This window comes from Homalodisca vitripennis, chromosome 7 (genome assembly GCF_021130785.1).
Source record: "Homalodisca vitripennis isolate AUS2020 chromosome 7, UT_GWSS_2.1, whole genome shotgun sequence".
Lineage (NCBI taxonomy): Eukaryota > Metazoa > Arthropoda > Insecta > Hemiptera > Cicadellidae > Homalodisca > Homalodisca vitripennis.
Window position 1 is genome coordinate 88,452,077 of NC_060213.1, and position 14,106 is coordinate 88,466,182.

Sequence of the window (14,106 nt, forward strand, 5' to 3'; positions counted from 1 at the left end):
CGTTTTGAATGGGTTTTTAGTATATGTTGGAAATAAATATATTTTGCACGTACGAGTGACACATAGTGTGAATGAGCTACAAACATATTATTAGTCGATACTTGCGAGTTTTAGTTCAACTATATTGTTAAATATCTAGAATACTACTTCCCAAAAATACCTTAAGCTTCCAAGATGATCCTCTAACGGGTTTGGTAAATCAGTCATATAATTATTTATAACAAATCATCCAACTTCAAAATCAGAGATTAACCAACGGTCTAGTTCGACAGTTCGTGTATGCAAACGGCTTTTGAAGACGTCGTCTTTGGTGGTCGCTGGTATTTTGTTCATTTCATCATTTTTTTGTTGTCAGTTGTAATGTTGTGATGTGTAATGTGTTGAGGTGGGATTATTTTGCAAGTAATAGGGTTATGTTTGACCAGTATTTTAATATCATTTAATAAAGGATACTAGTAAAATGGCTTTTACACTTTGGAATCTTTTTGAAGCTGCTCTATTATGTCTGAACGCTGTTTGTGTATTACACGAAGAAAGATTTTTGGCAAAAAGTAAGTTTTGATTCATTTTTAGGTTATACGGCACATTTCAGGTTTTTTTACAAACAAAATTGTAAATGGAGTCAGGCTTCAATTGAAGGTTAGGAATCGAAAATGTATTGAATTTTAATGAAGTTGCTTTGTGAATTTGTGCAGACTTGACTCAAATTTTCAAGAATCAAGAGATTTATTTGCCATTAAATACAAAACACAGTACAATAGGCATCGTCAATCAAGCCCCAATAATGAAATAAAAACTCTTAACTAGTCCGAATGATAATATCACACATGTCACTACAATTCAAGTACTCTTCAACAGTATAGAAGGCTTTGATCTTAAGCCATTTGCTAACCATAATACTAAATTTCTTAGGTGGTAGAGATATTTCATGGAAGTAGATCAAGTTTAAATAGGCTAACAGGAGTTTCCGATCAGTTGTAGGCTAACTTTATATTCTGATCTGAGAACTTTGGGCCTCTGAAGGATTATAGGGTTTTAACCATTACAAACAGACCAACACAGCTGGGGTGACTTTAATAAGCAGCCTAGACTACACTCGTTATTCGATTGGTATTGTTAAAAATTCAATATATATTCCAATTGTGATATTCTGTCATTGTGAAGTCAACATATGAGTTTCACGTTATTAACCAATTACTATCGTCCTCTTGAACAACACAATATAAGTTTTCAATGAGTGGAAATGACAAATAATGAAGTTATAGAATATTAAAAGTGGAACTACGAGTGTCACGTGGTCTTGTTATGATTGTAAGGCTTCCTCCTATTGGTTGTTGCTGATGTTAGCCGTTATGTCATCTTTGGATACATAAAATATCAATAACATTGAAATTAGGGGAATTTGACCCTAATAAAAGAGGTTTTTGTTAATTTAGACCTTCTAGGAATACAAGTTATATATAAGCCTGACACAAGTGCCTCCGGCCATCAGCGGGTTTAGGAGGATGAGCAGAATACATTAATAATGTTAAAATTTGATTGGCTAGGCCTACTCCAGCCTGTAATCCCACTGATACCAGATATTTATATAATAATTGTATACAACAAGAATATTACGTTACAATTAAAAAAAATTTAACAATAAAATTAAAATATAACAGAATGAATTTTGGCTTAGACCTACATATCAGAGAAACTTTATAATATTGAGGTAAGCTTGTGAGAAGGAGGATAGGATTCTACCCTATCAGGCGCACTTCCCTGTGGTACAAAAAATCACAAAGATCGTGCTAGATGGCCTGCCGTTATTCCATTCCAGAAATTTCCCTTGACCGCTTGTGAAGAATTTTCAATTGTTTTGTACTGATCAATGGATTAATAATTTAGGCCACTGTAAAATGCATAAACCCATAGGCCTAAATCATATGTTAAGTTAAATAAATTGTAATATTAAATTGGGTATTTATTTACAATACCGTGACCATGGAAAATGGACTTTTTTTCATGGGTTGGGCATTTATAGCCTAGTATTATTATCACAGGTGCATATAAACTGGGGGGAAAGTATATTATTGTATTATATTGATGCCTTTCGGGCATTGCGTTAAAGAGCAGGGGCATCACGTGATCTGGGATTCGACTTTTGCAAGCTCGAGTTAATTTTTTTTTCTAAAAGAGCAAGTAGTGCGCAGCACTGCGCAGCGGGCAGGCATCGTTGACAGGATTAATGTACTAGTCACTATCATTTCAGTAACTTATCACTTACCTTAATGTTCAGGTGGGTACAGTTTTGCAGCCGCAACCCAGAAATGGTGGATCCGCTCATTGAGGTTTGGGTATTTCGCCTTAAAAAGGTATTCACCAAATACCCCACAAAATGAGTTTTTATCCTGCTGTAACGCGGAATTTTATCTTTTACACTTCTCCACGTCCGCTCGATGGTATTTGTGTGGTCGTGAGTGCGTGGGTCCACAAACTCCTTTGAGTGGTTGACTGTCTCATGCTGTCAAATAAGGAGGTTAAGAATAGACACGGAGGAACAAAATAGTTCAAAATGGCATCCCTTCTTTATTTGAGAGAGCCGCGGAGTAATACCAAACTGTCAAATATGGATAGTGTTGCCAGAGGTACTGTCAAAAACAGAGTTTTCAGAGAATTTCAAAAAATCGTAACCCCTTTAATTTTCGTTGCCGACAAATTTTTTTTTCACTATTGTTTTCAGGAAAAATTGTAGTTTTCAGGAAAAAAAAATGAACATACCTTTCCATGATCACGATATTGTAAATTGATACCTTAAATTGTTCCTTTGACAATTTTTTAAAAATTGTTACATTTGATAAAAACAACTCAATAATGAGTGTAGGCCACATACATCTCTGGCTGCTGAAACCCTAATATCTGCCTGACCCTCAGTTAGAATCGTGGTGTATAACCTAGTGTATGACATTTTTGGGCTCCATTACTATATAGATAACATAATAATCTATACTTAACTCTTACTGCTAGGCCCGATTTTTTTTATGTTGCGAAAATGCCATAACTTACTATAGAGGAGGTGTGCTAAAAATGCCAGCCCTAATTTAAGTAAAATGTAGTATGTAGGCCTAGTGTAAAAACTTATTTTCCATCCAAATAAATTAATTTGGTCTCATTATTTGTCTCATTATTTTGCTAATAAAATGATCTTAACTGTAAAATATGGTATATCTCCAGATTTATAAGTACAAGTAGATAAAAGTACATAAAAGTTTTTAAGTTAACTTAAATTTTTGTTCATTTTTATTATAATGTTTTGAAATATTAAACCATTGCCTGGATGTTATGTTGTTAATGAAACATGAAAATATATAAGCAGCATTTTTGGGTAAGTAACCGATGTGTAGTAATGTACATATGTCAGCGGTAAATGAATTAATATAGATTGAATAATGGAACTATAGTTTTTTATCAATTTTCAGGAGTGTATGATAAGAATACAATTCAATATCCAAATACATTAACTAATTTAAAAAAATGAAGAAAACCGTGTTTATGAAATGTGCTGTGCAACCTTTAAAAAGTTCTCTCCTGGGTAGCAATGAGCAAATCTGCTTTGAAAAAGTGGTTGAAATGGTGTTTTACAGACAATAGCTTCTCTATATAGTGGGGTTTCTGGCACTAGTCTAATGTATACGTAATGAAACCAGGAAAACCAGTTTATCGTCTGTAACACCTTCACTGCGACTTGAGTCATTTACCGTCTTTAAGACAGCGGGAATAGTAGTAAGTTGCATCCACTGCAATTGGTGTTTTAAACTACGTTACATCTCTACCTACAGAAAACATAATAATGTCCCAGTGAAGGCTTTGACAAGAATCTTCACTGCAACATGAGCCATATGTACTTTAAGACAGCTAGTATAATATTAAGTGGTAAACATTACTTACGTCTCTAGCTACAGAATATGTTATTAACACCTTCACTGTTACACGACTCAAGTATCTACTATAAGGCAGCTGGAATAAAAAGTAAAAGTAAAGTAAAGAATGTCTTATTTTACCAGGCGATGTTAGGGCTAAGAAGCCCTCTCTAACACTTAACCTGGGGACCAACGGCTTAAAGGTGATTTCCGAACCACCACCAATGGCCGGGCAGGCGGGCCGCTTGCAAGGACAGGATCGCTCAGCGGTCACCTGTCCAAGCAGCAGCCACGCTCGGCATTGCTTGATCTGGTTATCTTGTGATAACCGCCGTACCCACTACACTGCGCCGAATAATATTAAGTTACGTCCACCATATGGTAAACAATGTTAACATCTCTAGCTACAGAATATGTTTTTAACACCTTCACTGTTACATGAGCCATGTATCTACTTTAGAGCAGCGAGGATAATGTTGTCACATCCACCATATCGAGACGTCAGAAACCAGAGGGTTCTATCTGCATTTTAACAAATTTTACAGTAGAGCGTTTTAAAGTTTAAGAACCTTCTGCAGGGCAACTTTATATTGTACTGAAAGAAATTCTAGGTTATAAATAATCAACAGTTTGTTAGTGTTTACAAAAAAACCCCAGTTTATTGAAAAATTAGTAAAATACAATTTTTTAGGCATTTTTAAACAAAACAAAACGTGCAGATGGAACCTTTTGTCCCTGAGTACAAATCAATATTTAAAGTCCAAAAGGTCCTTAATTCAAAACTGTATTTAAATAGTCTACATCAACTGTAGGCATCCATTTCATCATAGATTTTATGTCTTTAATCTTGTCTGAAGGTAATTTCTTCCTGTCTCGCACTACGTTTGCTCCTCCAGAGAATTCTCGGCAGAGTAGTTGTTGCTCGTCCTGTAGATCTGTTCGACTTATTTTTTTTTCACCAAGTTAATGCAGTTCCAAGGTTCCAAAGGATCATGGCTGGTTTTAAACTTTACTGATAGTAAATTAGATTGGCAAAATTGAAGTTGGCACACTTTAGTATAAGGGCAATCTTGATACGCAAGGTTCTTGCTTTGTGCTTGGAAGTCGAAGAAGTCATTTGTCAACATTTGGATTACTGAATAAGGTGACTTTTTATTAGATGCGATGATTACTCTTAAAAGAGAAACAGGGGACCAAACCTCAGTTACTTTGAGTGCCTTTTCAATGTTGGGAATGCACATTATCTACTTCCTGTATGCATGAATGGCCTGGAGTAGAATATTTCATTGTTACTCGTTCAATGTGTTTATTTTTTTGCCATAAAATAAAGAAATGGGCATATGAAATGACAGAGTTTCTGTTTTGGGGAAACACAACTGTCACTCCACAAAATATAATCTTTAACATCTGGAAACGCTGAACTTATTTTTTTCCATTATTTTTACCACTGCACTGGCAATATCATTCCCAGAACGACCACAAAGCGCTTCATGCCAAAATGCGCAATAGCCTTTTTTGTCTTTTGAGCAATGTGCAGTTAAGTTGTATACGTTCAACTTTCTTTTGTAAAAAAAACAGCTTACGTTAGCCCTAGGTAGCGCTATAACATTTTGTAAGTCAAAACATACAACGACTTCATTACTCTCTCGGTCTTTTTTTCTTTCATTTCTCATAAAATGTTTTATTGAACATATGATCATCATATTTGGCAGCAAGCTCTTCTGTCATTCGATTTTCTTTTAGGGACATAGAGTATTCTTCGCACAAGTCACATCTGTCGGACTTGGGTAGCAAAAAATCCAAATTATATTCATTATTGAAAATAGATCTATACATTGATATGGATAGAGGTTTCACCTTAAGTTCCTTGCAATGTTCAAGGTACATGTCAAACATTCTACTGATATTTAAGTCAGGGCTAAGATATTCTTTTGCTGTTTTTGCCCTGCAGTAATGGGACTCGACTTTTGCAAAAGATTCAATATGTTTCCTAAGAATATCTTTATCAGCTTTTTGCGTCCTGTCTTTAGTTTTTTTTTCCTCTTTCGTCCGATTTCGGTACTTCACTTGATTTGTCCTTATTATTGTGAACATTGTAAATGGTCTTCTGACTCACTAAAATAGTTTGGAGAAAAAACTGTTTACAAACTCTAATCTTTTCGTTGTTTATATGTAAAAAAATATGAAAAGGAATTCTTTTTCTGGGGATTATTTTTCACCTTTGTTCTTACTGACATTTTGCACTCTGTATTTCTTAGTATGAAATGATATTTTTCATTTTGGTCTATTTTATAATAGCTCAGCATAACAGCTTCACGCTCATCTTTGCTTACTTTATTACTACATTTAAATTTACATTTGCAGTCTAAGTGTTGAAGGTTCTTTTGAGGAACAATCTTACCACATGAGCTGGTGTATGATCTTACCCGTTTGTGCCTCTCCTTCCTAACATTTTTCTTCCAATTCTTCGGATTCCGCTGTCTTTTTCTAGTTTTTTTCTTTTCCTTCATCGGCGTTAGTTCATCAGAAGTGGAGTCTTTTTTCTGATTCTGTTTCACTGTAAGGAACTAGAGATCGATTTATTTTTCCACTTTTGGTTCACTGTTGGGCTTAACATCACAAACAGAACTATAGCTTCCTTCATTTTCCAGAGCTGGATCGGTATTGTTCGTTTGGGCTTCACTGGAAGTTTTATCCGTGTCGTTCTGCATCAAACAACCTGAAAAATAAACAAAACGATGTTAGAACATAAAAGCCAAAAGTCAACGATAAAGCTTTTTTTTAAAAGGCCAAAGCATAAAAACATCATGTTTACATAATAAGTTTACAGTAGTTTTTAGTTATTCTCTGCAAGATGGAGACATACTAGGCCTACGCCATGGTTAAAACTTCAAGTTAAGTAACATGAATATTTTATGATGGACTAACTTTTGTTTATAACCGTCAAATCATTGTTAAAATATAACAGTTAACCCACTAACTGGCAGTTGAAATGCGCCCGAATGTCATAGATTTTTAAAGCGATTTTGCAAGGGTTGACTATAAAATCCGTCAAAAATAGTCAATTACTGCAAAGCTACCTATATTTGATATTAAAATGACCACAGATATAATCTAAACAAATCTAAAATAAACAAATATATATATTCATACCTTTTACAAAGTCTTCGTCGTTTTGGGTTTGGTGAAAGAATACAATCCTCTTCGCTGTTACTGTCGTCAGGTGAAGGTATTTTATTCATCATCACTATTGATGTTTTCTATTGACAAACTATCATTTTAAACTGTCATCAATCCATTTATTTATGATATCACCATCCATTTTAATATGTTTACAAACACCACAATGAAATTACTTTTAACACATTAACACGACAACATAACCTTACCAGCAGTGAAACAATACTATTCCCAGCTGATGCAGATAGAACTGTCTGGTTCTCAAGTTTGCCAACTTATGCAGATGGAACTAAATTTCCCTGCTTGTAAAATATTAACTGTTCATAATTACACAAAGATTGTGTTATATTTAGTACAAAAAGGCTTAATGTACACATTAATACAATAAAATGAAAAAATCAAAAAATTGCAGATGGAACCCTCTGGTTCTGACGTCTCGATATGGTAAACAATGTTAACATCTCTAGCTACAGAATATGTTTTTAACACCTTCACTGTTACACGAGTCATGTATCTAGTTTAGAGGAGCCAGAATAATGTTGTCACGTCCACCATATGGTAAATGATGCTTACATCTCTCTAGCTACAGAATATGTTGTTAACACCTTCACTAGGACATGAATCTTGTACCTACATTCGGAATGCCAGAATTATTAAGTTGCTTTCACTGCAACCAGTGTGGTAAAGGCTACATATATTTAGTTCTATAGTTTATTGTCATTATTTTTAATGGAAGTTACTCTTAAAATACAGTAGTCTAGAAGTATTGTGTTTGTAATAATTATGTATGGTTGTTAAAACAGATAAGTTAATTGCCAGAATGAATTAATCAACTTCAATTGACAATATCACTTAACCCTAGAAGCGACATGCAATCCAGTTCAATCCAACAGCAACAGCAGGTGTCCTAAGTGAGCTATTGGCTCATTCATGACATAAAGTCAGGATAGCTGTGCGGTCTAAGATGCTACTCTTGGACGCAGAAGTTAGTCCTGCATTTAAAAATATATTTGCTTTGTGCAGCAGGCTAATGTCCTATGATGTATAGTGAAGATCTTTGATAAAATCAAGATATTGTCAAGTTTTTAAATTTCATTATAAATATGTGTTGCAGTGGGCTGGGGAGCGAACGCAAATGTTCAAGGATTTGGTGAACAACCAACAGTCAAGTCTCAGGTTTTAAATCTAGTGCGCTCCATCAGGACAGTTATGAGAAGTAAGTTTTGATATTATTCTGACCTACTGATTTTTATCTATTGTAATTAATTGTTTGACCCCTAATAATTATATAATATCTGGTAGAATGTGATAGTGTTTATTTAGGCAAGGTAGTAACTTTAACAACTGTCTATATGTATAGTTTTGTATTTTTAAACTTCCATAAATTAACCACAAGAACACACTAGTTTGATCATATTGAACATCATTTAGTTGAAACTATAATATTTCCTGTTTAATAGCGATACTTGTTTGATATTTTCATTGGGTGTACATGAACATATTAAAGGATATGTTTAAAGGATACTAGTGTGTTTCGTAATATAAAGTGCAAGTAAAAAATTTTTAGAAAAAATTACTTAATTCGAAAGGTATGTTTGAGTAAAGGCACAAGTGACTTGGTGCTACGCCCCATTATAGTTTCGCCAACGTACCATGATATAAATAATTCGTACACACTGAGGTGTGCAATAATATACCTCAATGGTACGAGAAAACAGTTTGGTAAATGATGAAACTTATTACAATAAATATAAACGTTAAGTTGACCACTGTCCTACACTGTACTACCATTGGTCTGTGTGTATCTTTCCTTGAAAATGACATAACTCTATGATCCTTTACGTTAAGGTGTTGCATTTTGACATGTAGTTCAATTGTGTTGCATTCATATTACTGTAATTTACCTTACTGTTAAAAATAAAAACATATTTTCACTAGTTTAATAATGTTAACTGTTTCAAAATGTTTATGCTGACTTTCACGAAAACTGATGTAACAATAAAAGATTGTGTACAAAATGCCTTTTTGCTGTTGAAATGAATATAAATTTCATGTGTTCATTGTAACAATTCATTTTCTCAGTTATTTACTGTCTGTTAATAACAAATGAGATGTAGAAGATTTTGTCTTTCTATATGTCGTTTATACAACTGCCCTGACACAATTTGGTTATAATATCGATTTTTGTAATCGGTATAAAAATTTTAAAATGGACACCATTTTGAAACATTTTGGATTCATAAACATTTCTTTAAGTTTTAGCAATGTTTAGATTACACAAAGGTAGAAGTGCACCTTACCGCGTAACAGGCTTCACTAAGTTTGCTTGCAAAATTTCAAATTTATAGTTCATTTTGTTCTTGGAATTTCCTGCGCACAAATAGATTACAGACAATCATACAAAAGAGAAAATTTAACATCCCCCGGTAGACAAAGGAGAAATTGTGTCTGCCTCCTGAGTGATATGCTTCAATAATATCCAGCCAAATTCCATAATTGAACATGCATCATCATAGAACTCATTCTTGTTTCTGTAGATATGAAGTTTCATGCAAAATTAAAACTTAACAGATGAAATCTTTCTTGAGATACCTTGCCACATAATATATTCACATATTTGTGCATTAAATCAGGTTTCCTAACTGTGTTAAAATAATATAAAGTAAGCTAGGGAGAGTACTACAAAGCAAGAGTGTGCTGAAATCAACTCTTTTCACCGACTTTTAACATTGACTTTTCACTGTATTATTTTTTTGCTGTATGAATAAGTTATATGTATCCCATGTTAAGATCTCATATGATTGTCCTCTGCTTGTTTAGAAAATTATTTACTTTGCTATTTTCTCGTTAACATCATGGTTATCCGTAAAACCATGTAAAAATATTTGCTAACACTCAGCCAAATCCCATTGAGTGACATGCAAAATCTTTGAACTCAGTGTTGTTTATATAAAAATGAAGCTTCATGCAAACTTTCGAGTCTAGTTAATTTTATTTTTTAGATATCGTGTGGTCAGACACACAGTGAAATATCAGTCTCTCGAGTGATAATATAAGTATTCATCCCTCACAGACAAAGTGACAATTCGCAATACCATCATACTATCATCCAATAGCAGTAGTAACAGATGATTTGTTCTATTGTGGGGATAGGGATTAGAGCAGTAGTCTTGGCATTACAACGTTTCTACACACTGTAAGAATACAGTTTTGATAGCGTGTGTACTGATCTAACTCCCACTTAGGTCTCTAAGATATGTTAAAATGTGAGCTGCAACATAAAATCCACCATTGTGAAGTGTGTCTGTGATTAAGATTATTGTCTTAAAAGCACAAACCAAATTAAAATGAATTGTGATTTGTATTAAAAATGAATAATGAGTGAAAACTGAATGAATCAACGTTGCATTGTTTTGGAAATACCCCATATCATATTCATGCAGGGCCGCATTTACAAATTCGGCGCCCCTAGGCCTACAGACCAAAGAGCGCCCCCCTCCCCAGAGGACTCTGATTACACTGACGTAGAAATCCAGTAAATTTCTTAATTACGTAATTTTGATGAACGATAATTACAATAGTATATATATATACCCCCGGACCTAGTTGACCTTGGCCACCCGCCCCGCCGAGCGCCAACACCACCCGCCGCCGCAACTTTTTTCTTTTGTGTACTTTAAAATTTATGCGCCCCCTAAAATTTTGCGCCCTAGGCCTGGGCCTAGTGGGCCTATAGGGAAATGCGGCACTGTGTTGAGGACTGCAGTTATATGACCATTGGACAAGCCTTGTGACTGGAGATGAAAATCAATAGTGAAAATTGTAATTTTATCATTTACAGTGCTTTCAGGGTATGTTTTCCAAATTTCACTGTTTGTTGTGTGAACTTGAAGTAGACAAGCTGGGAAAAAAAGATATTGATCATGCCAAAACTGGATATGAAGTATGGCAATTGTGAAACTAACAGGCAATTAATAGACTGGTGCCTTACACCAAACTTGCAGTTACCACAGAAAAGTATTTGAAATCATAGGCAGAAGAAGAACGTATATCATGGTATATTAAGTTATTTTGGAGATTATTTAAAAAGCAGCTTAAGATTGTACCTTTCAAATGCATAACTTATAATAAATTTTATTTTTTTAATGTTAAACAAAATTTTGTTACTTTCTGAATAACCTTTTACTGGCAATAGGAGTAATTTGTTATAACAGGCTACGGAGAGAAGGAGGACTAGATGTTAGCAGATAAAGAGTTCAGACTGTTACACTTGAAACTTGTGAGATGGTTAATTATCTTAAGAATTGAGTAACAAGGTTTGTTAAATCTAGCGTTGTTTTTGCAACCATTTGAATAAAAGAATTTTGAAATTTGACATGCTTCTATATAATTTTGTGTTTTGTTTCAGTACCATTAATATTTCTGAACATAGTCACGATTGTGGTGAAGCTATTGCTTGGATGAAGTGAAACGGTTTGTGAAGTTTCCATCCTCATTCTGTTCAAACTGAGACATTTTCAAGATTTTTGTAATATATGTCTGCACCACCGTTAATCTAAGCTATGTACATGTTGTGCTCTTTAAATATATTTTATAGTTTACTACTGAAAATGACTTTTATTCTCACAACGTCTTTATAATTTTTGACATTACTTAATTCATGTATCACTCTACTTTGATAGAACGTTTTTTGGTACTCTCCAGTGTCTTGATTTTCCAATACTCTATACTACTTAATATTTTATTTTCCTTTTTAAGTTGGCAAACCTGCAGAGCGAAATTAATGTAAAAAACAAGTAATAAGTACATAGTTAGAGTTTTTTTTTTTTTTGACACATACAGGGTGTTCATTTGAAAACTTCAATCTCGTATTAAAAGTCTTATAATCCAAGTATCAAAATTGGTATTAATTTGTGTATGGTACTAATTAGAGGACCAAAAAAAAGTTCTTTTCAAAATGGGGGTGCTCACCCCCATGCTTCCCCAAACCCAAAGTCAAAATTTTGATATGGCAACTCATAGCTTGTGACACCTCAAATTGAAGCTCATAAAAATGCTGTGTTATGGCACAAGAAACATTGAACATGGCCAAGCCGTTTGCTATCAGCAGTCAATAATGTAATTCCTTACACAACAATTATTAGTCTACAAACTACTGTACTGCTGCTAATAACAACATTAATGTAATTAATGTAAAAAACAAGTAATAAGTACATAGTTTGAGTTTATTTTATTGACACATACAGGGTGTTCATTTGAAAACTTCAATCTCGTATTAAAAGACTTATAACCCAAGTATCAAAATTGGTATTAATTTGTGTATGGTACTAATTAGAGGACCAAAAAAAGTTCTTTTCAAAATGGGGGTGCTCACCCCCATGCTTCCCCAAACCCAAAGTCAAAATTTTGATATGGCAACTCATAGCTTGTGACACCTCAAATTGAAGCTCATAAAAAATGCTGTGTTATGGCACAAGAAACAATGAACATGGCCAAGCCAAGTTTGCTATCAGCAGTCAATAATGTAATTCCTTACACAACAATTATTAGTCTACAAACTACTGTACTGCTGCTAATAACAACATTAATGTAATTAATGTAAAAAAACAAGTAATAAGTACATAGTTTGAGTTTTTTTTTTTTGACACATACATGGTGTTCATTTGAAAACTTCAATCTCGTATTAAAAGACTTATAACCCAAGTATCAAAATTGGTATTAATTTGTGTATGGTACTAATTAGAGGACCAAAAAAAGTTATTTTCAAAATGGAGGTGCTCACCCCCATGCTTCCCCAAACCCAAAGTCAAAATTTTGATATGGCAACTCATAGCTTGTGACACCTCAAATTGAAGCTCATAAAAATGCTGTGTTGTGGCACAAGAAACATTGAACATGGCCAAGCCGTTTGCTATCAGCAGCCAATAATGTAATTCCTTACACAACAATTATTAGTCTACAAACTACTGTACTGCTGCTAATAACAACAAAATTACTCACTGAATACTGTTGTAAATCCTTTGCAAACTTCAAATCAAATGTTCGAATTGGTAGCCATTGTTGTTCAAGTAAAAAAGTAACCTATTTTCAAATTCTTGGCTAACCTTTCTAAAAGTTTCTCTGATTAAGCGTCTGCACTCAGCAGTGATTCTGTTTTTCAAGTCTTGGACATCAGTGGAATGTGTTTTAAAAACTTCTGATTTCAAGTGACCCCACAAAAAAGTCTAAGGTGTTAAGTCTGGAGACCTGCTGGCCACTCAATTGATTCTCTTCTAGTGATCTGGGTAGTGTGCATCTAGCCATTGTTGCACAGGAAGAGCATAATGTGGAGGAGCTCCATCTTGTTGAAGATAAAACATATCCGCATCAAAATTTAACTGGCCTACTTCATTTACCTGGTTTTCAAGTGTTTCCACAATAAGAGGGCAAATAGTATTTACCTTAACCTAAATAAATGGAGAACTGTTCTTAGATTTACTAGAAAACACTTATAAGGTATTGTCATTTCAGTATTTTGACTTTAGTTTATGGGGAGGTGTGGGGGTGAGCACCCCCATTTTGAAAATAATTTTGTTTTGTTCCCCCAATTAGTACTATACACTCCCATTTACAGAATTCCTCCCAATTTACAGAAAAACAATATACCCTCCCAATTCAGGCTGGTTAATATGTTATCTATACAGCTTAACCCTGCAGTGCTTGCGCGGGCTACATGTGTATCCCAGTGTAATTTGTTCACCTAGTACTAGGAGCGCTGTGTTCCTAGGAGGGGCGGAGCCTCAGTACCTTCAAACCAATAGCTGCTCAGTCCAGTCAGTGTGCTCTTGCACTGCATAGAATAGAGGTGTCCGTGTGGTTTTACTTCAAAGTGATCTGGGCTACAACTGTAGCCCGCACGAGTGTTTGTGTCATGAGCAATCCGAAGCGTACCAGATTGACCAAACGAGAAATTCTTGATGAGTTTGACAATCCTTTAAGTTCTGATGAGGAGGATTATGTTGCCGTGGATAGTGATGATGGAGAAGTA

At 34.4% G+C, this 14,106-nt stretch overlaps 1 protein-coding gene across 1 annotated transcript; it reads left to right on the forward strand.

Moving 5' to 3' along the window:
- Window positions 1–333: 333 nt before the first annotated feature.
- LOC124366039 (immediate early response 3-interacting protein 1-like) lies at window positions 334–11,690 on the forward strand. Its single transcript, XM_046822248.1, has 3 exons — window positions 334–551; window positions 8,194–8,295; window positions 11,488–11,690. The coding sequence occupies exons 1-3, from the start codon at window positions 461–463 to the stop codon at window positions 11,541–11,543; spliced, it is 249 nt and encodes an 82-aa protein (XP_046678204.1). The 5' UTR covers window positions 334–460; the 3' UTR covers window positions 11,544–11,690.
- Window positions 11,691–14,106: the final 2,416 nt, after the last annotated feature.